The sequence below is a fragment of the Salmo salar genome, chromosome 18 (assembly GCF_965601325.2).
Source record: "Salmo salar chromosome 18, fSalSal1, whole genome shotgun sequence".
Taxonomy (NCBI): Eukaryota; Metazoa; Chordata; class Actinopteri; order Salmoniformes; family Salmonidae; genus Salmo; species Salmo salar.
In genome coordinates this window covers 32,615,048-32,639,508 of record NC_138308.1, presented here as the reverse complement: position 1 = coordinate 32,639,508, position 24,461 = coordinate 32,615,048, and the positions used below count along the sequence as shown (strand labels likewise).

Genomic DNA, 24,461 nt, shown 5'->3' with positions numbered 1-24,461 from the left:
AGGGGTTCTCTTTATTTTACTATTTTCTACATTGTAGAATAATATTGAAGACATCAAAACTATTAAATAACACATAGTAAAATGAAAAGACGGAGGAAAAGAGGACGCAGATCGGGCTGCCTTCTGAGAATCCGTAGGCGCGCGAGTAAACTCCCACCTGTCCTACTTGCTAACATGCAATCATTGGAAAATAAAATTGATGATCTACGATTATCCTACCAACAGGACATTAAGAACTGTAATATCTTATGTTTCACTGAGTCGTTGCTGAACGATGATACGGATAATATAGAGCTGGAGGGATTTTCAATGCACCGGCAGAACAGAGAAGCTACGTCTGGTAAGACGAGGGGTGGGGTTGTGTGTATTTTTGTCAATAACAGCTGGTGCGCGATGTCTAATATTAAAGAAGTCTCGAGGTATTGCTCGCCTGAGGTAGAGTACCTTATGATAAGCTGTAGACCACACTATCTACCAAGAGATGTCTCGTCTAAACTATTTGTAGCCGTCTACTTATCACCACAGACCAATGCTGGCACTAAGACCGCACTCAACCAACTAAGGCCATAATCAAACAAGAAAATGCTCACCCAGAATCAGTGCTCCTAGTGGCCAGGGACTTTAATGCAGGCAAACAAATCAGTTTTACCACATTTTTACCAGCATGTCACATGAGCAACCAGATGGGAAAAAAATAAATAAAAAACCTAAAGACCACCTTTACTCCACACACAGAGATGCATACAAAGCTCTCCCCCACCCTCCATTTGGCAAATCTGACCATAATTCTATCTTCCTGCTTACAAGCAAAAACTAAAGCAGGAAGTACCAGTGACTCTCTCAACATGGAAGTAGTCAGATGACGCGGATGCTACGCTACAGGACTGTTTTGCTAGCACAGACTGGATGAATCCCGGGAACATATTCCAATGGCTTTATCAATAAGTGCATCGACGACGTCATCCCCACAGTGACCGTACCTGCATATCCCAACCAGAAGCCATGGATTACAGGCAACATCCGCATTGAGCTAAAGGCTAGAGCTGCCGCTTTCAAGGAGCATCACACTAATCCGGACACATAAGAAATCCGCTTTGCCCTCAGATGAACCATCAAACAAGCAATACAGGATTAAGATTGAATCCTACTACACAGTCTCTGACCCCCTTCCAATGTGGCAGGGCTTTGAAAACTATTACAGACTACAAAAAGGTACACCCAGACGCGACCTGCCTAGTGACGCAAGCCTATCAGACGAGCTAAATGCCTTTTATGCTTGGCTCAAGGCAAGCAACACTGAAGCATGCACGAGAGTACCAGCTGTTCTGGATGACTGTGTGATAATGCTCTCGGTAGCCGATGTGAGCAAGACCTTTAACCTGTTAGGGCTAGGGGGCAGTATTGACACGGCTGGATAAAAAACGTACCCGATTTAATCTGGTTACTACTCCTGCCCAGTAACTAGAATATACATATAATTATTGGCTTTGGATAGAAAACACTCCAAAGTTTCTAAAACTGTTTGAATGGTGTCTGTGAGTATAACAGAACTCAAATGGCAGGTCAAAACCTGAGAAGATTCTGTACAGGAAGTACCCTATCTGACCATTTCTTGGCCTTCTTTGCCATCTCTATCCATTACAAAGGATCTCTGCTGTTACGTGACACTTCCTACGGCTGCCATGGGCTCTCAGAAGCCGGCAAAAAGCTGAATCGTGGCTTTGCAGGCTCTGGCTGAAAAAAAGTAGCACGTTTGGGTAGTGGCTGGTTACAGTACTGTGAGACTCAGGCGCGTGCCCGCGTCGACCGAATGCTTTGTTTTCTTTCCTCTGTTTACCTAAACGGAGATTCCCGGTCGGAATATTATCGCTTTTTTACGAGAAAAATTGCATAAAAATGGATTTTAAACAGCGGTTGACATGCTTCGAAGTACGGTAATGGAATATTTAGATTTTTTTTGTCACGAATTGCGCCATGCTCGTGACCCTGATTTACCATTTCGGATAGTGTCTGGAACGCCGCTGTTTGGATATAACAAAACGCCGCTGTTTGGATATAACGATGGATTATTTTGGACCAAACCAACATTTGTTATTGAAGTAGCAGTCCTGGGAGTGCATTCTGACGAAGACAACAAAGGTAATCAAACTTTTGTAATAGTAAATCTGACTTTGGTCAGGGCTAAACTTGGTGGGTGTCTAAATGGCTAGCCGTGATGGCTGGGCTATCTACTGAGAATATTGCAAAATGTGCTTTCACCGAAAAGCTATTTTAAAATCGGACACCTCGATTGCACAAAGGAGTTCTGTATCTATAATTCTTAAAATAATTGTTATGTTTTTTGTGAACGTTTATCGTGAGTAATTTAGTAAATTGTTAGTAAATTCCCCGGAAGTTTGCGGGGGCTTATGCTAGTTCTGAACGTCACATGCTAATGTAAAAAGCTGTTTTTTGATATAAATATGAACTTGATTTAACAAAACATGCATGTATTGTATAACATAATGTCCTAGGTGTGTCATCTGATGAAGATTATCAAAGGTTAGTGCTGCATTTAGTTGTCTTCTGGGTTTTTGTGACATATGCTAGCTTGAAAAATGGGTGTCTGATTATTTCTGGCTGGGGTACTCTGCTGACATAATCTAATGTTTTGCTTTCGTTGTAAAGCCTTTTTGAAATCGGACAGTGTGGTTAGATTAACGAGAGTCTTGTCTTTAAAAATGTGTAAAATAGTCATATGTTTGAGAAATTGAAGTAATAGCATTTCTAAGGTATTTGAAAATCGCGCCACGGGATTCAACTGGCTGTTGCGTTGGTGGGACGAATTCGTCCCGCCTAGCCCAGAGAGGTTAAACAAGTCAACATTCACAAAGCCATTAGGGCCAGATGGATTACCAGGACATGTACTCAATGCACGCGCGAACCAACAGGCAAGTGTTTTCATTGACATTTTCAACCTCTCCTTGCCTGAGTCTGTAATACCTACATGTTTCAAGCAGACAACCATAGTACGTGTGACCAAGGAAGCGAAGGTAACCTGCCTAACTGATTACCGCCCCATAGCACTGGATAGTAATCAAAAGTGCTTTGAAAGGCTGGTCATGGCTCACATCAACAGCACCCTCCCGTATACCCTAGACCCACTCCAATTCGCATACCGCCCAAACAATGCCACAGATAATGCAATCGCACTATACACTGCCCTTTCCCACCTGGACAAAAGGAACACCTATGTGAGAATGCTGTTCATTGACTACAGCTCAACGTTCAATCCCATAACGCCCACGAAGCTCATCACTAAGCTAAGGACCCTGGGCCGAAAACACCTTCCTCTGTAACTGGATCCTGGACTTCCTGACGGGCCACCCCCAGCTGGTAAGGGTAGGCAACAACACGTCTGGCACGCTGATCCTCAACACTGGGGCCCCTCAGGGGTGTGTACTTAGTCCTCTCCTGTACTCCCTGTTCACCCACGACCGCATGGCCAAACACGACTCCAACACCATCATTAAGTTTGCTGACGACACAACAGTGGTAGGCCTGATCACCGACAACGATGAGACAGCCTATAGGGAGGTGGTCAGAGAACTGGCAGTATGGTGGCAGGACAACATCTACCTCAATGTGAGCCAGACAAAAGAGCTGATTGTGGACTACAGGACGAACAAGCCCCCATTAACATCAACGGGCTGTAGTGGAGTTTCAGGTTCCTTGGTGTCCACATCACCAATGAGCTATCATGGTACAAACACACCAAGACAGTCGTGAAGAGGGCACAACAAAACCTTTTCCCCCTCAGGAGACTGAAAAGACTTGGCATGGGTCTCCAGATCCTCAAAAATGTATACAGCTGCACCATCGAGAGCATCCTAACCGGTTGCATCACCGCCTGGTATGGCAACTGCTCGACTCTGTAAGGCACTACAGAGGGTGGTGCGTATGGCCCAGTACATCATTGAGGCCAACATTCCTGCCATCCAGGACCTCTATACCAGGTGGTGTCAGAGGAAAGCCCATGAAATTGTCAGAGACTCCAGTCACCCAAGTTATAGACTGTTTTCTCTGCTACCGCACGGCAAACGGTACCGGAGTGCCAAGTCTAGGACCAAAATGCTCCTTAACAGCTTCTACACCCAAGCCATAAGACTGCTGAACAATTAATCAAATAGCCTCCGGACTATTACATTGACAACCCCCCTCTGGTTTGCGCTTAGTGGGACTATCATTCGTTTTACAACAGGACAATGACCCAACACACTTCCAGGCTGTATAAGGTGGAGAGTGATGGAGGGCTGCATCAGATGACCTGGCCTCCACAAATCACCCGACCTCAACCCAATTGAGATGGTTTGGGATGAGTTGGACCGCAGAGGGAAGCAAAAGCAGCCAACAAGTGCTCAGCATATGTGAAAACTCCTTCAGACTGTTGTAAAAGCATTCCAGGTAAAGCTTGTGGAGAGAATGCCAAGTGTGCAAAGCTGTCATCAAGGCAAAGGGTGGCTACTTTGAAGAATCTCAAATATTAAATACTTTTTGTTACTTCATGATTCCATATGTGTTATTTTATAGTTTTGATGTCTTCACTATTATTCTACAATGTAGAAAATAGTAAAAATAAAGAAAAACCCTTGAATGAGTAGGTGTGTCCAAACTTTTGACTGGTACTGTACGTCTCAGCTACCATTACACAATAACTGCGTTTCTTGGACATACCAGTCGTTTACAATTCAACCGAGAGTGGCGGAAGTGAAATGTTACAATTGACCCCGTACGCGGGGTTAAATGTAACAGGCTGCAGGGAAGTGTTAATTTTGTCAATAATAACAAAAAATATTAGTCAACTACCTGTTTTTCCCTGAAAATGAAATTGAAATTGTTGAAATTGTTGTTGAAATTGTTGCATTTATATTTTTGTTCAGTATATTTTCATCAACTATACCAATCAAAACACCTCTTCTTACTGAAAAATGATACATCATTAGACACATGGGGAATGTTCCACAGGACAATCCAAAAAAGAGAGGTGGCAATTTAGAATGAGTAAAAGGTGCAAACTGATTTTTTTTTCAATAATCACATCTATTAGTACCCATTTTAACACTTTAGAGACGTAAAAAATGCTCCTGAGCACAATTTAACACAGCACTCTAGACTAAGGCGTCCAATTTACCCCTGGTCTCCCCTATTACAGTAGACAGTTAGTCATCAACACTCCTACTACTGACAGCAACCTATTGCCAACACTCCTACCACAGTAAATAGATAATGCACCTAGCTATCCTTAGCCCTCGACCCCACACTTCTACCGCAGTAAATAGTTACTGTACCTAGGTATCCTTAGCCCCAACACTCCTACCACAGTAGATAGCTACTGTACCTAGCTATCCTTAGCCCCCAAAACACTTCTACAACGCAGTGACTCCTAGATGGCAAGATATCCTAAGTCTCACTGCAGACAGCACAGCAGACGGCTAGCTAGCTATCATCAACACTCCTACCACAGAAACATCTTTAACCCCAACAACACTCCTACCAGCGCAACTTCTAAGTAGCTAGCTAGCTAGCTATCGTTGCCACAACAACTCTTACAGATAGACATCAACAAAACACCCACCACAGCAAACATCTAGCTAGATATGCTGGCTAGCACCACTCTTACCATAGCAGCTAGCCAGCAAGGTAGATATCCCAAAGCTCACGGTCCACTTACCTCTCTGGTTCTGCCCTCATTCTCCTTGGACTTGCGCCCAGGTTTGGTCCAGCCTTTTGGCCTGATGTGGCTAGCAGCGTTGGCAAAGAACGCACTGCTCACATCCCACTCTGGTTCCTATAGTAGAGAGACAAAAATAAAGAAATCATATGTGTGAGAGAGAGAATGGTTTACTAAAGGTACCCATGAGTGTGTATTAAGACTCCTCAAGTAGAGACGGCTCCCCTACACAAGCCTGGGTAGCTTCCCAGACGGTTTCTTGACTCAACAACACTACATAATTGGCCTGGTTCCATCTCAATTTGTGCAGTCTTTACAATTCCTATAGTCATTGTCACAGACAGTACAAACAGACCTGGGACCAGGCTCTTACGCCATTGCCAAGATGAAGGAGTCAATCTATCACTACCTCTTCAGAGTGTCGTGCAGCGGTCTTCTGGGGTCCTTTAGTCCCCGAGGGGGCTGGGGATGGGGCGGGAGGCTCCTTGGAGCAAGGAATGGCTGCTCTATCATCTTTTTCTTCTTCTTGCTCCTCCTCCTCAAGCTCAGAATCGCTCTCCTCTGCTTCCTCCTCCTCAGATTCACCACCATCATCATCCTCATCTTCAGCGTCCTGGTAAACACACAGTTACAGAGCATATTATAACCTAGCTGGAATGCCAACTGTCCAATCCTTTTTATAACAACCATTCCTTTCTATACAAACCATTCCTTTTTTCGATAACTGCAAATTAGGGTGCTAATCGTCATATGATTCAGATTAATTTAGAAGACATGTAATATTGGTTTGTAGTTTACCTGCTCGGTGCTCTCAGGCGTCTTCACCTGCTCCAGCTTCTTGCGCTCCCGTTGACGCTGAGAGAAACATAGAAACAGCATCACGCATCAGGAATACAGATGACTATGTTGTTCACTATGGACAGAGCAGGTCTCATCTATTTTAACTAAACACTATGGCTCAGGAGGAGTAGGTGTGGTGTGTGCGTGTGTTGCTCACCTTCCTCTTGGCTCTGCGTCGCTCCACTCTGCGTTTGGCCTTCTCCTCCTCACTCAGACTGTCCTCTCCACTGATGTCCTGTTCCTTAAAGACATTATCTTGTACTACTGTATACTTTCTAGCCAGTAGTTCTGAAAGTAGTGCTCACGAACCGTAAGTGGTCCTCAAAAATTGCATACTACGTCACATTTGTGCAGATATGTGCACCACATCATCTACTGTGTGTGCGCAACACTTGTTGGCTGTCACTCAAATGTGGAGGGACTGAAGCTCATTGGCTTGAAGTCAAATTGCTAGAAGGCTGGTACCCGTGGGGGAAAATGTAGGGAAAAATGGTGCAGCACAGCTCCCAGAAAAAACGTCGCTTTCAAACTAGGGATTTCGTGGCTAATTGAGGTAAGACAGTAATTCCGCTCATAGATTATGCATGTATGAACTACACATTGGCACATCCAGCCCAAAGCGGGAGGTTTAAAAAAAATACTCAGTCGTCGCCTAAGTTCCAGAGCATGCCTTTTAACTTTTAAGATCACAATGCTCCGAATACTGTCAAACATACATTGTCCTTCAATGTAACATGTCCTTACCTCTGACTGATAGTGTCACATCATTTTCAGGAAAATCATTCGTATGGAGATTCCTGCAAAAAATATGATTTGAAGATGATTACCTTACCTGAGACAGTGTGACGTCATTGGTGGGGTCAGGGGTCGCTGCGCCACACTCCATCTCCTCCTGGCCCTGGGCACTGGGGGCTTCTGGGAAAAAACAAAAACATACGAGTGTACAAAACATTAGGAACAACTTCCTAATATTGAGTTGAACCCCCATTTGCCCTCAGAACAGCCTCAATTAATCAGGGCATGGACTACAAAGTGTTGAAAGCATTCCACAGGGATGCTGGCCCATGTTGACTCCAATGCTTCCTTTCCTCAGTTGTTTTAAGTTGGCTGGATATCCTTTGGGTGGTGGACCATTCTTGATACACACGGGAAACTGTTCAGCGTGAAAAACTCAGCAATGTTGCAGTTCTTGACACACTCAAACCTGTGCGCCTGGCACCTACTACCATACCCCGTTCAAATGCACATCAATATTTTGTCTTGCCCATTCCTCCTCTGAATGGCGCACATAGACAATCCATGTCTCAATTGTCTCAAGGCTTAAAAACCCTTCTTTAACCCGTCTCCTCCTTCATCTACACTGATTGAAGTGGATTTAACAAGTGACATCAATAAAGGATCATAGCTTTCACCTGGATTCAGGTGGTCAGTCTATGTCACGGAAAGAGTAGGTGTTCCTAATGTGTACATCAGGGTTCTATTCATACGTTACATGCTCAGAGGTAAGCCAATCAATGTCTGATATAGAGAATTGGTTGAAACCTTGCTAACATTAACAGAACTGTGTGGTCAGATACAGGCTTGAACCAGGTCACGGCTCGCTGCCATCAGATTCAAGTCAGTCTGTCACGCACACAAGTCTAACGACTGAACAGTTCCTTCTGCAAAAGGAGAACTGAGAATATATATAATTCTTTATATTGTTTATGGTCAAAGCCTTAAAACAGTGGTGTCAAACTCATTCCATGGAAGGCCTAGTGTCTGCTGTTTTTTTTTTTTTTTATCCTGTCAATTAAGACCGAGACAATTAGATGAGGGAAGTTCCTTACTAACCAGTGACCATAATTATCAATCAAGTCCAAGGGAGGAGTGCAGAAACTCTGCCCTCTGTGGAATGAGTTTGACATGTGTCTTACACTGACAGGACTCAATCTTCTGTGTTTTACATTTCAAGCTCTGAATTCTGATGGAGACCAATGGACCGAAAACGAGGACATTAAAAATGAAGAAGTGAAACAGCAGTCAAGAGGTGTACATGTGACTTCTCTAGAAATACGGCGCAATCGGAAAGTATTCAGACCTTGACTTTTTCCACAGCCTTATTCTAAAATTGATTAAATCTTTCCCCCCCCCCCCTCAATCTACACACAACACCCCATCATTTGGCAAATGTATAAAAAAAATACTAAACTGAAATATACATAAATATTCAGACCCCTTACTCAGTACTTTGTTGAAGATCCTTTGGAAGCGATTACAGCCTCAAGTCTTCTTGGGTATAACGCTACAAGCTTGACACTCCTGTATTTGGATAATTTCTAACATTCTTCTCTGCATATCCCTTTCAAGCTCTGTCAAGTTGGATGGGGAGCGTCGCGGCACAGCTATTTTCAGGTATCTCCTGAAAATAGGATGTTCGATCGGGTTCAATTCCGGGGTCTGGCTCGGCCACTCAAGGACATTCAGAAACTTGTCCCGAAGCCACTCATGCGCTATCTTGGCTGTGTGCTTAGGGTCATTGTCCTGGTGAGGTCTGAGGTCCTGAGCACTCTGGAGCAGGTTTTCATCCAGGATCTCTGTACTTTGCTCCGGTCATCTTTCCATTGATCCTGACTAGTCTCCCAGTCCCTGCTGCTGAAAGAAATCCCCACAGCATGATACTGCCACCACCATGCTTCACTGTAGGGATGGAGCCAGGTTCACTCCAGACGTGACGCTTGGCATTCAGGCCAAATAATTAAATCTTGGTTTCATCAGATCAGAGAATTTTGTTTCTCATAGTCGGAGAGGCCTTTTGGCATAATCCAAGCGGGCTGTCATGTGCCTTTAACTGAGGAGTGGCTTCCATCTGGTCACTCTACCATAATGGCCTAATTGGTGGTGCTGTAGAGATGGTTGTCCTTCTGGAAGGTTCTCCCAAGTACACTGAAGTTCTAGCAGAGTGACCATCGGGTTCTTGGTCACCTCCCTGACCAAGGCCCTTTTCCCCCCGATTGCTCAGTTTGGCCGGGCGGCCAGCTCCAAACTCCTTCCATTTAATAATGATGGAGGCTACTGTGTTCTTGGGAACCTTCAATGCTGTAGAAATGTTTGGGTACCCTTCCCCAGATCTGTGCCTCAACACAAACCTGTCTCGGAGCTCTACGGACAATTCCTTCGACCTAATGGCTTAGTTTTGCTCTGACATGCACTGTCAACTGAGGGAGCTTATATAGACAGGTGTGTGCCTTTCCAAATCATGTCCAATCAATTGAATTTACCACAGGTGGACTCCAATCAAGTTGGAGAAACATCTCAAGGATGATCAATGGAAACAGGATTTACCTGAGCTCAATATCGAGTCTCATAGCAAAGGGTCTGAATACTTAAAAAAAAAAAAACATTTTTGCACATTTATTTGCATAACTGTTTTCGCTTTGTCATGATTTTTTTTCTTCCTTCATATATTTTAGAATAAGGCTGTAATGTAACAAAATGTCTGAATACTTTCCGAATGCACTGTATGCCTGGCTGTGACACCAATCTTTGCCTTTCCACAACTTTGTCCCTGAGTTTTTTTTTTAAGATCTTTGGTGCTCATGATTGAGTGTTTGCTTTGTAAGTCACTACTAGCAGACAGAACCTACAGGAACTGCTGAATGAATCCTGAAATCATGTGAATCACTACAATTTAACACAGGTTGAGGCCAATAAACTTGGTGTGTGATTCTGAATGTGATTGGTTAGCCCTGAGCTAATTTAGGATTGCTATTACAAGGTGTGTGGACGCTTACAGTACGCAACCAAGCTAATTCCATTTATTGATTTTCAAAAAATACATTACAAAAATGTCACTTGTGCGGTAGGATGTGTAGATCAAAGGGTGTTAAGTATTTTGCATTTTAATTCCAGGCTATAAGGCAACAAAAGGTGAACATTTTGAAAGGGAGTGTAGACTTTCTATAGGCACTGTATATTTAGCTTTGGATCATTTTTTCTGCCTTGTAAGTTTTAGAAACATTGCCCTGTGCCTTGAAATTCTGTGACCAAAAACCCACTCATCTTCAATATATTTTCTAATTTCTCTCCCTCGTGAGGGACAATAATGAAAGTTAACAGAAATAACATGTATAGGTAGACCTATCAATTAGTTAGTGTTTTTACTGATAATAATTTATAAAGAAAATGTATAAGTCAAATAAAATGTATTTGTCACATGCTTCATAAACAACAGGTGCTGTGAAATAGTTATGGGTCCTTCATCAACAATACAGAGTTATGATAGTGATTAAAATAGTTACTTTAAAAATCACCAAAATCAGTAACGGATTTCTGCAAATGAATTGGCTACAATGGGAAATTATAGAAGTCAAACCACAGTTGGGTTCACAAGTTTGGAAAGCACAGTACAGCAGAGTATTAGTTCAGTACAGTACAGTTCAGCACAGTACACAGTAGGGCACACGAGTTGAGAACACTATAATGTACTGTACTATACTTTACTGTGCTGAACTCTACTGTACTGTTCTGTGCTCAACTGTACTGATCTCTACCGTGCTGTACTTTGATGTCCAAACTTGTGAAACATAGACATCTATGATTGTTTCAGATTTGGTCCAGACCAACCAGATTTGGTCTTGTTGAGAGCAGAGCTCATTAAAATAATAGCCAGTGTGTAGAATAATACCCAGATATGCAAAGGAGGATATTTCATATGTATACTTTAGTGTACCTATTTAGGATACATCACCATGAAGAGAATGACATTCATATCCATAGTTATGCATTTCTATGTTGTACAGATCAGGGATCCATGATGAAATTCCATTACCCGGTGTAAATCCACTTCACTTACTCAATAAACCAAATAGATTTTTTCAATGTCAAGGTGTGGTGTCATAGATTACACCCCATTGTATCGGCTGACATTGTTGAATCTTAATTCAGAGCAGATATTTAACAGAGTTTTTGAAAACATTTAGGGAGATTTTACAGAAATTCTGTTACCAAACTTCTTCCAGTAAGTGTGTTTCTGTAAAAATGTCAATGCAAATTGTTAAAAGGAGTCCTTGTGCATAGAGTTGTATGGTTTGTTAAACTTTTAAATCAATGATCCTTCACTGGGCAACAAAAACCATGGTCATGCACTGGGCAACAACAGACAGTTATTCACTTGACACAAAACAGAGTTCAGTGGTTAAACAGTAAGTTCCGTGATTAAGGAGTGAAACTGATTGTTGTGGAATCATGCGTCATTTGTCTAGTCTAGACATTACATCGGTCTGGTCTAGTGACATTTGCCTACAGTTTGTCTGAGGGGAGACAATAGGGAAACTAAAATAACAGAAGGAAATGAGCTCCGATGGGATGGGTTGACATGGAAACTAGAGGTCGACCGATTAATCGGAATGGCCGATTGATTAGGGCCAATTTCAAGTTCATAACGAATGGGTAACTGGCATTTTTGGACGCCGATTATGGCCGATTATATTGCAATCCACGAGGCGACTGCGTGGCAGGCTGACCACCTGTTACGCAAGTGCAGGCAGCAAGGAGGCCATGGTAAGATGCTAGCTAGCATTAAACTTATAATAAACAATCAATCTTAACATAATCACTAATTAACTACACATGGTTGATGATATTACTAGTTTAACTAGATTTGCATATAATCAATGCGGTGCCTGAAATTGTGTCACTTCTCTTGCGTTCAGTGCAGGCAGAGTCAGGGTATATGCAGCAGTTTGGGTCACCTGGCTTGTTGCGAACTGTGTGAAGACCATTTCTTCCTAACAAAGACCATAATTAATTTGCCAGAATTTTACATAATTATGACATAACATTGAAGGTTGTGCAATGTAACAGCAATATTTAGACGGTTCTGTATTTCATTGAAAGAATAAACGTTTTGTTTTCAAAATGAGTTTCCGGATTTGACCATATTAACGACCTAAGGCTCGTATATGTGTGTTATTATGTTATAATTAAGTCTATGATTTGATATTTGATAGAGCAGTCTTAGCGGTGGTAGGCAGCAGCATGCTCGTAAGCATTCATTCAAACCGCACTTTCCTCCATTTGCCAGCAGCTTTTTGCAATGCTTGAAGCACAGCGCTGTTTATGACTTCAAGCCTATCAACTCCCGAGATTAGGCTGGCAATGCTATAGTGTCTATAAGAACATCCAATAGTCAAAGGTATATGAAATACAAATGGTATAGAGAGAAATAGTCCTATAATAACTACAACCTAAAACTTCTTACCTGGAAATATTGAAGACTCATGTTAAAAGGAACCACCAGTTTTCATACGTTCTCATGTTCTGAGCAAGGAACTTAAATGTTAGCTTTTTTACATGGCACATATTGCACTTTTACTTTCTTCTCCAACATTGTGTTTATGCATTATTTAAACCAAATTGAACAGGTTTCATTATTTATTTGAGACTGAATTGATTTTATTTATGTATCATATTAAGTTAAAATAAAAAAGTGCTATTTTTCATTCAGTATTGTTGTAATTGTCATTATTACAAATATATATATAAAAAAAATGTAAAAAAAAGAAAATAATTTTTTATTTTTTTTTCTTATTTTTTTTAAACGGCCGATTAATCGGTATTGGCTTTTTTTGGTCCTCCAATAATCTGTATCGGCGTAGAAAAATCATAATCGGTTGACCTCTAATGGAAACGGCTTAAGTGAAGGAGGCATGTGTTGGGGCTATGACTGAGTAGGAGGATGTTGCCCTTAGACCGATGTAAGATCAGTTGTACGTTTTCTAGGTCTGTGTCTAAGTGCAGCCTCTACATGAAACATGTGTACGCACAGGTGTGGGAGTTCTGTAGAAACAAATCAAAATATATTTAGAAAGCCATTTTTATATCAGCAGATGTCATAAAGTGCTTATACAGAAACCCAGCCTAAAACCCCAACAGAGTTTGTGTGAGCCTAGTAAATGGTGAGACAGGGTGAATATGAGTTTAATGATGATGCAGATCATGAGATCTCTGAGTGTACACACAGAGACAAGAAGAGGGTGGGTGGGGACAGTTGGTATCCATATGTAGAACATCTGCTAAGATCAAACCAACACACATCAAAACCGTGTGTATCGGTCTCTGTACTAGAGGCTAAAATTAGTGCTGGTGTTTTGCTTGGCTGTTATTTAATTTAGGAAATCTGTTAGAATGTATTCCCACGCATAAGAGATATTTGACTGTATACAAATGTAAGCAAGTTTGAAATTATTATGTTTTTGTCAAATGCTATATTTGTTTGTGCTTTTTGCGGCCAATTTGCATTTGACAAATTATTTGTAATTATGTTCCAGCCCCCTGACCATCAGCTCAAGAAAAAGAGAAAAAAAAACATCCAGCGAGCTGAACCTAGTTGATGATCCCTGCTCTGGGCTACGGCTTTATCAAAACATAGCCATCTTTTCTAAATTACTTTAAATGGCTGAACATGGACAAAGTCATCCAACAATATGTTCTGGGAGGACAGGGAAGGTCTGGGGAGCTGGTTGACCTGTGATGTCACAGCCTCATCATGACTAGGGCCCGCAGAGTCCCTTCCCAAAGCCGAGTTCAAACTTCTTAGGGTAGAAGGGAAGACATTTAAAGGGATAGTTATATGAAAAATGTATATCGTTATGGTCTTCTAACCTCAAAAGGAGCTCAGTGAAAAATAGATATATATCTTTTTTTTTTTTCTTCTTCAGAAAGCTGTTCCTTTAATCTAAATGGCCATGATGTCAGTAGGGTACAAGTCCATTGATGAATATAATACTAGAGTGGTTGATGTCATAAGTTCCCCTCACATGACAGTATGCTGATTTCCTATTGGGCTGCTAGGGGTCAGGTCAGGGCCACTGTGTCAGTTGATTCACCCTGGAAGACACCAGGACAAATATACAGGTAATGGGATACAGATACAGTGGGCATGTTCAGCAGGGCACAATGTAGCAAAATGTTTCCAAAATGGAAAGTGAACAGGGGGGACATTTAGATAAAACACTGGATTGACATCCATACATAGACCTGTACACTGTTGAAATTTCCATCTCCTCAGTGTGGAAGATCTGTGGCATTTCTTGCAGTAGTTCCCACGCGCACACATACAAACACCAATGGTGACTAACTATCCATCTGTGACTCACCACCAGACCATATAGGGATGGAGTAAATCTCAGCATCTGGTCCCATCCAGAAGCCCTGAGATCTGAGAGGACAGGATAGACGTAGACAAAACACTAGGCAATATGGCAAAAACTCCACCCAGTCCTGCTATTTAAATGGAAAGGTTACGCATGTTCTTACTGCACCGTCTGAGTACCCATTACCTGCTAAATCATACTGTTCCTTCAATCCCCATCATAAAGGAATGTTCTCTGTCCAACAAATTATCCAGATCTGATGCCAATAGCAACAAAAGATCCGGTGTTTACCTCTTGAAGGAAATTAGTGGTGCTGAAAGGGGATTTTGCTGACACAAGAATGTAAAATATACAGTATATCATCCCAAACTGTGGGAGGCTAGCTACACCATCTAGCTAAATACAGTACTCAGCCTCCCTCGTCATCACTACCCAAATCAGAGCTTTCCGACTCTGCCCTGTCCTGGAGAGCTATGCCTACTGTGGTCCGGCTTTCGTTCCAGCCTAGCACTAACAACACCAGCACACATTTTGGACTCATCATACTCTATAATTGTACCTGCTAGACATTTGCATGACTGAAATCATCTACCATCTCAGATCACAGGTGTGTGAGAAAGCGCAAAATTCTACAATTAGAGATTGTTGGGTCGTTCCACCACAAAAAAGCACCAGAAAGAGGATTGACTGCCACCATCTCAAGATTGTTCGAAAATCATTTCTGTAGTTAGAAACAGATTAGATTAGACTTCCTACAACATTTTGTTGAAATATAATTTGATCTCTGAGAAATGAAGCTAATTGATTTCTCCCAAATTGGCCATTTTAAATGATTGGATTCATATAAAATAAATATTGTACATAACATCCAATTTGGACCAAAAATAAATAAGTCTAACAATGAGCAAGACATGAGGATTCCAAAGAAATTGTGAAAAGCCACCAACGGACCCCCACCCCAACAACCAGTATATATTATCAGTTCTCTATGTTTTACAAGTAGTATTGCGCTGCAGCTTGGAGTATTATTTCTTTATCCTATGTAAATTGTAAAGTCTTGTCTCTAATGTCTTTTCCGTTTTGCGTCGGACCTCAGAAAGACTAGCTGTCGCCATTGACATCGGCTAATGGGGATCCTAATAAAATGTAAAAAACAATGTACTGTACCTACCTACGTAATTACCACATGTCATCAAGTTACTCAGAAACAAATACAAATACAAAAAAATGGGGAACAGGGCTGCAAGCTAGACTTTCTGCGACTGGAATCGGGCCTAGACAAAGAGATCAGAAACCAGGGGATTCAAAGAGCTACTTTGTAATCACAGCTTTTTTATTGAACCTTTATTTAACTAGTCAAGTCAGTTAAGAACAAATTATTATTTACAATGACGGCCAACCCCGGCCAAAACCAGACGACACTGGGCCAATTGTGCGCCGCCCTACGGGACTCCCAATCATGGCCGGTTGTGATACAGCCTGGAACCGAACCAGGGTCTGTAGTGACGCCTCCAGCACTGAGATGCAGTGCTTTAGAGCGCTGTGCCACTCGGGCTACCCAACATGTTGTGGCGAATTTAGAGCAAGAGTAAAGTTAGTGATCAAAAAGAAAAGAGGAACAGCATGTCAGTATTTAGCACAAATGGGAAGGGGGAAAGTATTTAGTCTCTGTCAGTGGAGGCTGCTGAGGGGAGGACGGCTCATAATAATGGTTAGAATGGAGCGAATGAAATGGCATCAAACACATGGAAACCATGTGTTTGATACCATTCCATCTGGTCCACTCCAGCCATCACTGGGGAAGAGGGGCTCCTGCTAAAGGTGCCACCAACCTCCTGTGCTCTCTGTGTATCATGTTATGTAACTCATCTCTGATATCTACAAGAGAAAGAAACATTGTCAACAAAAAATGTTGAGGGAAACTTTGTAGAAAGTATAAACATTTCGGAAATGTTATGTGGTTCCCGCAGTTTGGTTGGTTGGTTGGTTGGTTGGGGCAGTTGTGGGTTTGATTCCCACATGGGCCACAAACTGAATACCGTAAAACTTAAATTAATAGCCCAGGTGTTTGCTTAAATCACTGAAGACAACGGGGCCCTTTTTGAGCCAGGCATCTAGAATCTATTTTTTTAATTCACACAACCTTTTGCATAGTTAAATTGTTTATTTCCAGCATTTTAATCAATGTATTTCTTTTCTGCACTAATGTGTTATCATTTACACACTGTAACTAGGTTTCCATCCCATGGGCGACAGATTTTCCTTGACACCCAAAAGTACTCGTTACATTTTGAATGCTTAGCAGGACAGGAAAATAGTCAAATTCATCCGTACTGCCTCTGATCTGGCAGACTCACTTGTAAATTATGTGTGAATGTTGGAGCGTGCCCCTGGCTATCCGTAATATAAAAAAAAAAAATGGCTGGTTTGCTAAATATAAGGAATTTGAAATTATTTATACTTTTACTTTTTATACTTAAGTATATTTTAAACCAAAATGTTTTACTCAAGTACAATTTTACTGGGTGACTGACTTTTACTTGAGTCATTTTCTGTTAAGGTATCTTTACTTTTACTCAAGTATGACAGTTGGGTACTTTTTCCACCATTGCCCATGTGTAAATGTAACTGGGCGGAAGTGTAGTTTGTTGGCTGGGGGCACACAGTCATAAGGATCGGTGCAAACCTGCTACAGTAACAGCGTTTTCACACATAGTTTGACTATTTGTTACATTGTATTCTTTCCCCATTTGGTACGGTTGAAACTAAAATTCCTAAATAAAACTGTGTCCATGCAAGTAATTTGTTTATCGTCCAAAAATTCTCACCTTTTGGTCCTAGACTTGGCCCCAGTGATGTACTGGGCGTACAGCCCAGTACATCACTGGGGCCAAGCTTCCTGACATCCAGGACCTATATACTAGGCAGTGTCAGAGGAAGGCCCAAAAATGTGTCAAAGACTCCAGTCACTCAAGTCACAGACTGTTCTCTCTGCTACTGCATGGTAAGCAGTACGGGAGCACTAAGTCTAGGACCAAAAGGATCCTTAACAACTTCTACCCACAAGCCATAAGAGTGCTGAACAACTAATCAAATGGCCACCCGGACTATTTACATTGACCCCCCCTCCTTTGCTTTTACACTGCTGCTACTGGCTGTTTATTATCTATGCATAGTCACTTTACAAATGACCTTGACTAACCTGTACCCGCACACATTGTCTCGGTACCAGTACCCCCTGTATATAGCCTTGTTATTGCTATGTACATTTCTTATGTTACTTTTTATTATTATTATTATTTATTTTTTACTTTCGATTATTTAGTAAATATTTTCTTGACTCTATTTCTTGAACTGCATTGTTTAAGGGTTTGTAAGTAAGCATTTCACGGTAAGGTCGGCGCATGTGACAAATAAAATTGGATTTGATTTGAAAAGATGCCAACAAGAAACAGTGTGTATTTCCTAGGGCAAAAAATGATGACAGATCACCAGATAAGGAGACAGTGACCAGACACCAGTCCGTTTTAGAGTAATGGAGGACATAACCACTAGGGCTGGGACAATACCAGTATCAGGATAGTATCGTGGCAAGGAAACAAAACACAAAGTGATTTTAACTTCTTTAGGAAAACAGCCCTAATGTTGGAAACAAACATCATTATCCTATCATCCAGAGTCACATTTATTTATTTTCCAAGCTATTAGCACACAATCTTTTACATAGAGTAGGTTTTTAAAGGACCAAAGAGTCCTCTGCTTCGTGTTTTCATTTTGTTATCATAACACTGTTTAGAATATCTACATAAGTTCAGCTATTGCATTTTTGTCATATTACGCTGTAGGTTACTCAGTATGAGAAGAGTGCCATCCTCCTGCATCTCACATCTGTCTGTAGTTATTGAACTCAAACTCTGTCATATCCAGGATGGAGTGTCATACACTCCACCCCTCCTGCCACCTGACGGCACCTGTCCATAACCTGTAATACATTACTTAGATGGAAGGGACTTATCACTGACTGGCGACTTGAAGACAGAACCTTACCCAGAGAGGTGTGCATGTCAGTGTGTTAAATAATCCTTAGATTTGGGCAAATAGGCCATAGAAATGCCATTCTAGTTCTGGTTAGACAGCTGAAGTTATGCTCTAAACAGAACTGATTTTATTTGTTAGGTAAAGTGTAGGCATACAGTCTATATAAGCACAACAATATGATATTTACAGCAGAAAATGTTTCGTCTTTGTAACACAAACACATCCTTAGATTTTTTTGTTGTTGATGCATCTACACTCAAGTTGGGTGATGTTTGTGCAATGTCCACATGTAGCCTACACCTGTAGGGAGATTAGTTCTAGGATTTGTTTCCCGGGAAAGATCTAATAGCAGACATAAGGAGAGACAAAACTTGCCAGTTATAGAATATTGTGTAGCTGAGCTGACTGAAGACCATGGGCACTCAACTGGCAGTAGTTTATAATGTATCCACGATAACATGTGATAACATGTATTTACTTGATGTTATGAAATGTTGAAACTAAGTTGCAAGCTACTTTTGTAGCAAGTCTGTCTTATTCCAGACACTAATTCTTCTACACATTTCAGACACTAATTCTTGCCATATCTGATTTGACAGAGAAATATAGCTGCAGCTGGCTATCATATCACCAAGCTATGCAAGCTAGCTGCTGTCACGTTGGCTAAATACAAGGTCTTTAGCCTACACGTTGAACCTAATTAGCTGACAATCTTGAGATGATGAGTCAGTCAGGAGGGGAGAAGTCCTCAAATTCAAAACTGAATTCTCTCCATAGACGGGTTGGTTGTTTAGCAACAACCGATGTGTGTGCACTATGGGACAAAACAGACAGGGTTGGCTTAGATTGTTGACAACATGTAAACTAGATTTTCTTTCCAAATGTTTATTGAAAGTATAAATACATTTGCACAATGAGCACTTGTTGTCTCTCAAATAGATTGTTAGAGTTTAAAATGTAACCATATTACAGTTGACATGAAATCAGTCAGACACACCCAAGGAACACCCACATCAAACCACACCCCAAAGACAACTCGTTTGTCTTCAGTCATGGCCATGACCATTTTTTTGTGAGCATTGATGAAAATATTTTGGTTATGGAAATTCATGTGTTTCAGACGTTTGAGGCTGCTGTACAAACCGAAAATAAAAGATGCAACATTGAAACTTAAGAACGGAAAGCATAGCAATGCATAGTGACTATGCATAGATGGTGTTATCATCTATGCATAGTCACTTTCATAACTCTACCTACATGTACATATTAGAGGTTGACCGATTAAACAGAATGGCCGATTAATTAGGGCCGATTTCAAGTTTTCATAACAATCGGTAATCTGCATTTTTGGACACCGATCATAGCCAATTACATTGCACTCCACCAGGAGAATGCGTGGCAGGCTGACTACCTGTTATGGGAGTGCAGCAAGGAGCCAAGGTAAGGTGCTAGCTAGCATTAAACTTACCTTTTAAAAAACAATCAATCTTAACATAATCACTAGTTAACTACACATGGTTGATGATATTACTAGTTTATCTAGCTTGTCCTGCGTTGCATATAATCGATGCGGTGCCTGTTAATTTATCATTGAATCACAGCCTACTTCACCAAATGGGTGATTTAACAAGCGCATTCACGAAAAAAAGCACTGTCGTTGCACCAATGTGTACCTAACCATAAACATCAACGCCTTTCTTAAAATCAATACACAAGTATATATTTTTAAACCTGCATATTTAGTTAATACTGTCTGCTAACATGAATTTCTTTTAACTAGGGAAATTGTGTCACTTCTCTTGCAACAGAGTCAGGGTATAGCCTTCCCTGTGGCTCAGTTGGTAGAGCATGGTTTTTGCAACGCCAGGGTTGTGGGTTCGATTCCCACGGGGGACCAGTACAAAAAAAAAAAAAAAAAAAAAAAAAAGGATGCATGAAATGAAAAGTATGAAAATGTATGCATTCACTACTGTAAGTCAATCTGGATAAGAGCGTCTGCTACATGACTAAAATGTAAACGTAAAATGTATAAGCAGCAGTTTGGGCCGCCTGGCTTGTTGTGAACTGTGTGAAGACTATTTCTTCATAACAAAGACAGCCAACTTCGCCAAACGGGGGATGATTTAACAAAAGCTAATTTGTGAAAAAAGCACAATTGTTGCACGAATGTACCTAACCATAAACATCAATGCCTTTCTTAAAATCAATACACAGAAGTATATTTAGTTAAAAGAAATTCATGTTAGCAGGCAATATTAAACTAGGGAAATTGTGTCACTTCTCTTGCGTTCATTGCACTTAGAGTCAGGGTATATGCGAACAGTTTGGGCCGCCTGGCTCGTTGCGAACTAATTTGCCAGAATTTTACGTAATTATGACATAACATTGAAGGTTGTGCAATGTAACAGCTATATTTAGACTTATGGATGCCACCCGTTAGATAAAATACGGAACGATTCCGTATTTCACTGAAGGAATAAATGTTTTGTTTTCGAAATGATAGTTTCCGGATTTGACCATATTAATGACCTAAGGCTCGTATTTCTCTGTGTTATTATATTTTAATTATGTCTATGATTTGATAGAGTAGTCTGACTGAGCGGTGGTAGGCAGCAGCAGGCTCGTAAGCATTCAATCAAACAGCACTTACTGCGTTTGCCAGCAGCTCTTCGCAATGCTTCAAGCATCGCGCTGTTAATGACTTGAAGCGTATCAACTCCCGAGATTAGGCTGATAATACTAAAGTACCTATTAGAATGTCCAATAGTCAAAGGTATATGAAATACAAATGGTATAGAGAGAAATAGTCCTATAATAACTTCAACCTAAAAATTCTTACGTGGGAATAATGAAGACTCATGTTAAAAGGAACCACCAGCTTTCATATGTTCTCAGCAAGAAACTTAAACATTAGCTTTTTTACATGGCACATATTGCACTTTTACTTTCTTCTCCAACAATTTGTTTTTGCACTATTTAAACCAAACTGAACATGTTTCATAATTTATTTGAGACTAAATTGATTTTATTGATGTATTATATTAAGTTAAAATAAAAAAGTGTTCATTGTTCATTCAGTATTGTTGTAATTGCCATTATTACAAATATATATATATATATATATATATATATATATATATATATATATATATATATATATATATATATATATATATATATATATATATATATATAATAAAATAAATGATGTAAAAAAAAAAAATCATCGGCATCAGGGTTTTTGGGTCCTCCAATAATCGGCATCGGGAAAATCATAATCGGTCAACCTCTAGTACATATTACCTCAACTAACTGGTGCCCCCGCACATTGACTCTGTACCAGTACCCCCCTGTATATAGTCTCGCTATTGTTATTTTACTGCTGTTCTTCAATTACTTGTTACTTTATTTCTTATTCTACATATTTTTTTTACTTCATTGTTGGTTAGGGCAGTAAGTAAGCATTTCAGTGTAAGGTCCACGCCTTTTGTATTCGGCGCATGTGACTAATACAATTTGATTTGACATAGAACAGATCTACCGCTTCTTAAGACTTGCTTTCAATGAGAATGACATCTCTATAACATACTCTTCTATGTGAATTGTGTCTGGTTGCACATTGCAGCTTTAATGCATTGGGTTCTGGAGAGCAAGGCTATGCCATGTTATCGATTGAGCAATTCTTATCAGTAGTGCTTCAATAAAGTGTTTTTGGACGAGGCGATGAAAGGAAGTGTTACTCTAATAGCCAAGGTTTATGGATGTGCTTTCAGATTCCTGCATTGAGTAAGATGTGCAAATGTGCAAAAACACTGTGCTGTTTTCAGTATAGACCGACATACTTTATTGAAATATAGTTGACACGTTACAACTCTTTTTGTGGGCCATTCAACAATCCACATCATGAGAACTCCGAAGTAAATTCGTGTAGCAATCGTTACATTTTATATTTACTAATGTTCCAATGTAGCTTCGAAAAAGCTAGCGGGAGAGTGGCAAGCGTAGCCACTTGTTTGAATGTATTTTAACTTCTAAGCAACAAAAGCGCCGAAGTATGTTATTACAGATTAGTTATTCTACCAGGGTAACTAGTTAAATGTCACAAACACTCACTTGAAATGTTTTGTAATCCTAGTTCAAAGGCCAAATCAACTTTTTTTTTGCCGACTAACTGTTAACGAGTTGAGAGGAAAGTTCGAAAAGAGTTGTAAAAAGTGGAGATTTCTTACCGCTCCCAAGCCCCAACAGCCTGTAAATATCCCATGTGAACCGCATGACACCGACCATTCAGCATTATCGACTCAAATACCCGTTAATAAAACCACACACATTGTTACAAAGTAAAAAACGCTTATAACATGGGGACCTTAGCTGTCTCAGATCTGCGGGAATTTGGGAGGTTTGTTCGGGGCTTCCTGGGCGTCATGAGTCGGCATATTTGGTTCGTTGGAGGTTCCACCCAATGCCCACGTCTTAAAGAGGCAGTTCACGACAAAATCCAACGTTTATATACATTTTCACATAGAAATAGAATTTAGAAGTGTACGTGTGTACCCTTCAATCTGTGCTGTAATGTTTTGAGTTAATTCAACTGACATTACAACAAATAGGCCTATATTCCATTCCATGAGCCACATCAGTTAGCATAATTTGAATGAACATTCTACATGACAATTCAGCATCAGTTGATATAACGTCCCAAATTTCCATGGAAAGGATTTCGCTTTCAATAGATTCTATAGAATGGTATTTTTCAAAATAAAAGGGTGGTGGCAACTATTTAGTGTACGATACTCTCAACCCCTGATAGTTACAACCTAATTTACATGGACCCGTGGGGATTCTCAAACCTCACCTAATGTTTTGACAGTAGCCTTTTAGTTTAAGATGTTTTAATTTGGACCAAAATATTCAATTGAGATCTTCACAGAAAGACCGACGGACAGACTGTAATTTCAGCTGGATTTGTTCAATTTAGACATTTGGTTCAAAGTTCATAAAATATATTTTTTACAACATTTGTAAACAATAGAGATAGAGTTTTATTCACATTAGGATTGTTCAAAGGATATTCATTCACATAACACATTTGATTTATTTAACTAGCAAGTCAGTTAAGAACAAACTCAGACAACACTGGGCCAATAGTGCGCTGCCATCTGAACTTGATTGAACAAAACATGCATGTATTGTATAACATAATGTCCTAGGAGTGTCATCTGATGAAGATCATCAAAGGTTAGTGCTGCATTTAGCTGTGGTTTGGGTTTATGTGACATATATGCTTGCTTGGAAAATTGCTGTGTGATTATTTGTGTCTATGTACTCTCCTAACATAATCTAATGTTTTGGTTTCGCTGTTAAGCCTTTTTGAAATCGGACAATGTGGTTAGATTAACGAGAGTCTTATCTTTAAAATGGTGTAAATAGTTGATTGTTTGAGAAAATTGAATTGTGGTATTTTAGTTGGTTTTGTATTTCGCGCCGTGTGATGCCATTGGCTGTTGGCTAGGGGTTCCGCTAGCGGAACGTCTGTCCTCAACAGGTTAAGGACAAGAAAGTCAAGGTATTGGAGTGGCCATCACAAAGCCCTGACCTCAATCCCATAGAACATTTGTGGGCACAACTGAAAAAGCGTGTGCGTGCAAGGAGGCCTACAAACCTGATTCAGTTACACCAGCTCTGTCAGGAGGAATGGGCCAAAATTCACCCAACTTCTTGTGGGAAGCTTGTGGAAA

The 24,461-nt window shown here is 40.5% G+C and overlaps 1 protein-coding gene across 2 annotated transcripts in view; it reads right to left on the bottom strand.

Moving 5' to 3' along the window:
* The window catches only part of LOC106577237 (uncharacterized), a 33,814-nt gene extending 10,614 nt beyond the window's left edge, over positions 1-23,200 (bottom strand). The window contains exons 1-6 of one of the 2 annotated variants that reach the window (XM_014155155.3): positions 22,953-23,200; positions 7,383-7,465; positions 6,708-6,791; positions 6,509-6,565; positions 6,120-6,323; positions 5,711-5,827 (exon numbers count right to left, since the gene is read on the bottom strand). In XM_014155155.3, coding sequence (XP_014010630.1) covers positions 5,711-5,827; positions 6,120-6,323; positions 6,509-6,565; positions 6,708-6,791; positions 7,383-7,465; positions 22,953-23,010 — 603 coding nt within the window. In that variant the 5' untranslated portion in view covers positions 23,011-23,200. The remainder of the gene's footprint in view (positions 1-5,710; positions 5,828-6,119; positions 6,324-6,508; positions 6,566-6,707; positions 6,792-7,382; positions 7,466-22,952) is intronic. The other variant, XM_014155156.3, reaches the window with a different exon arrangement.
* Positions 23,201-24,461: the final 1,261 nt, after the last annotated feature.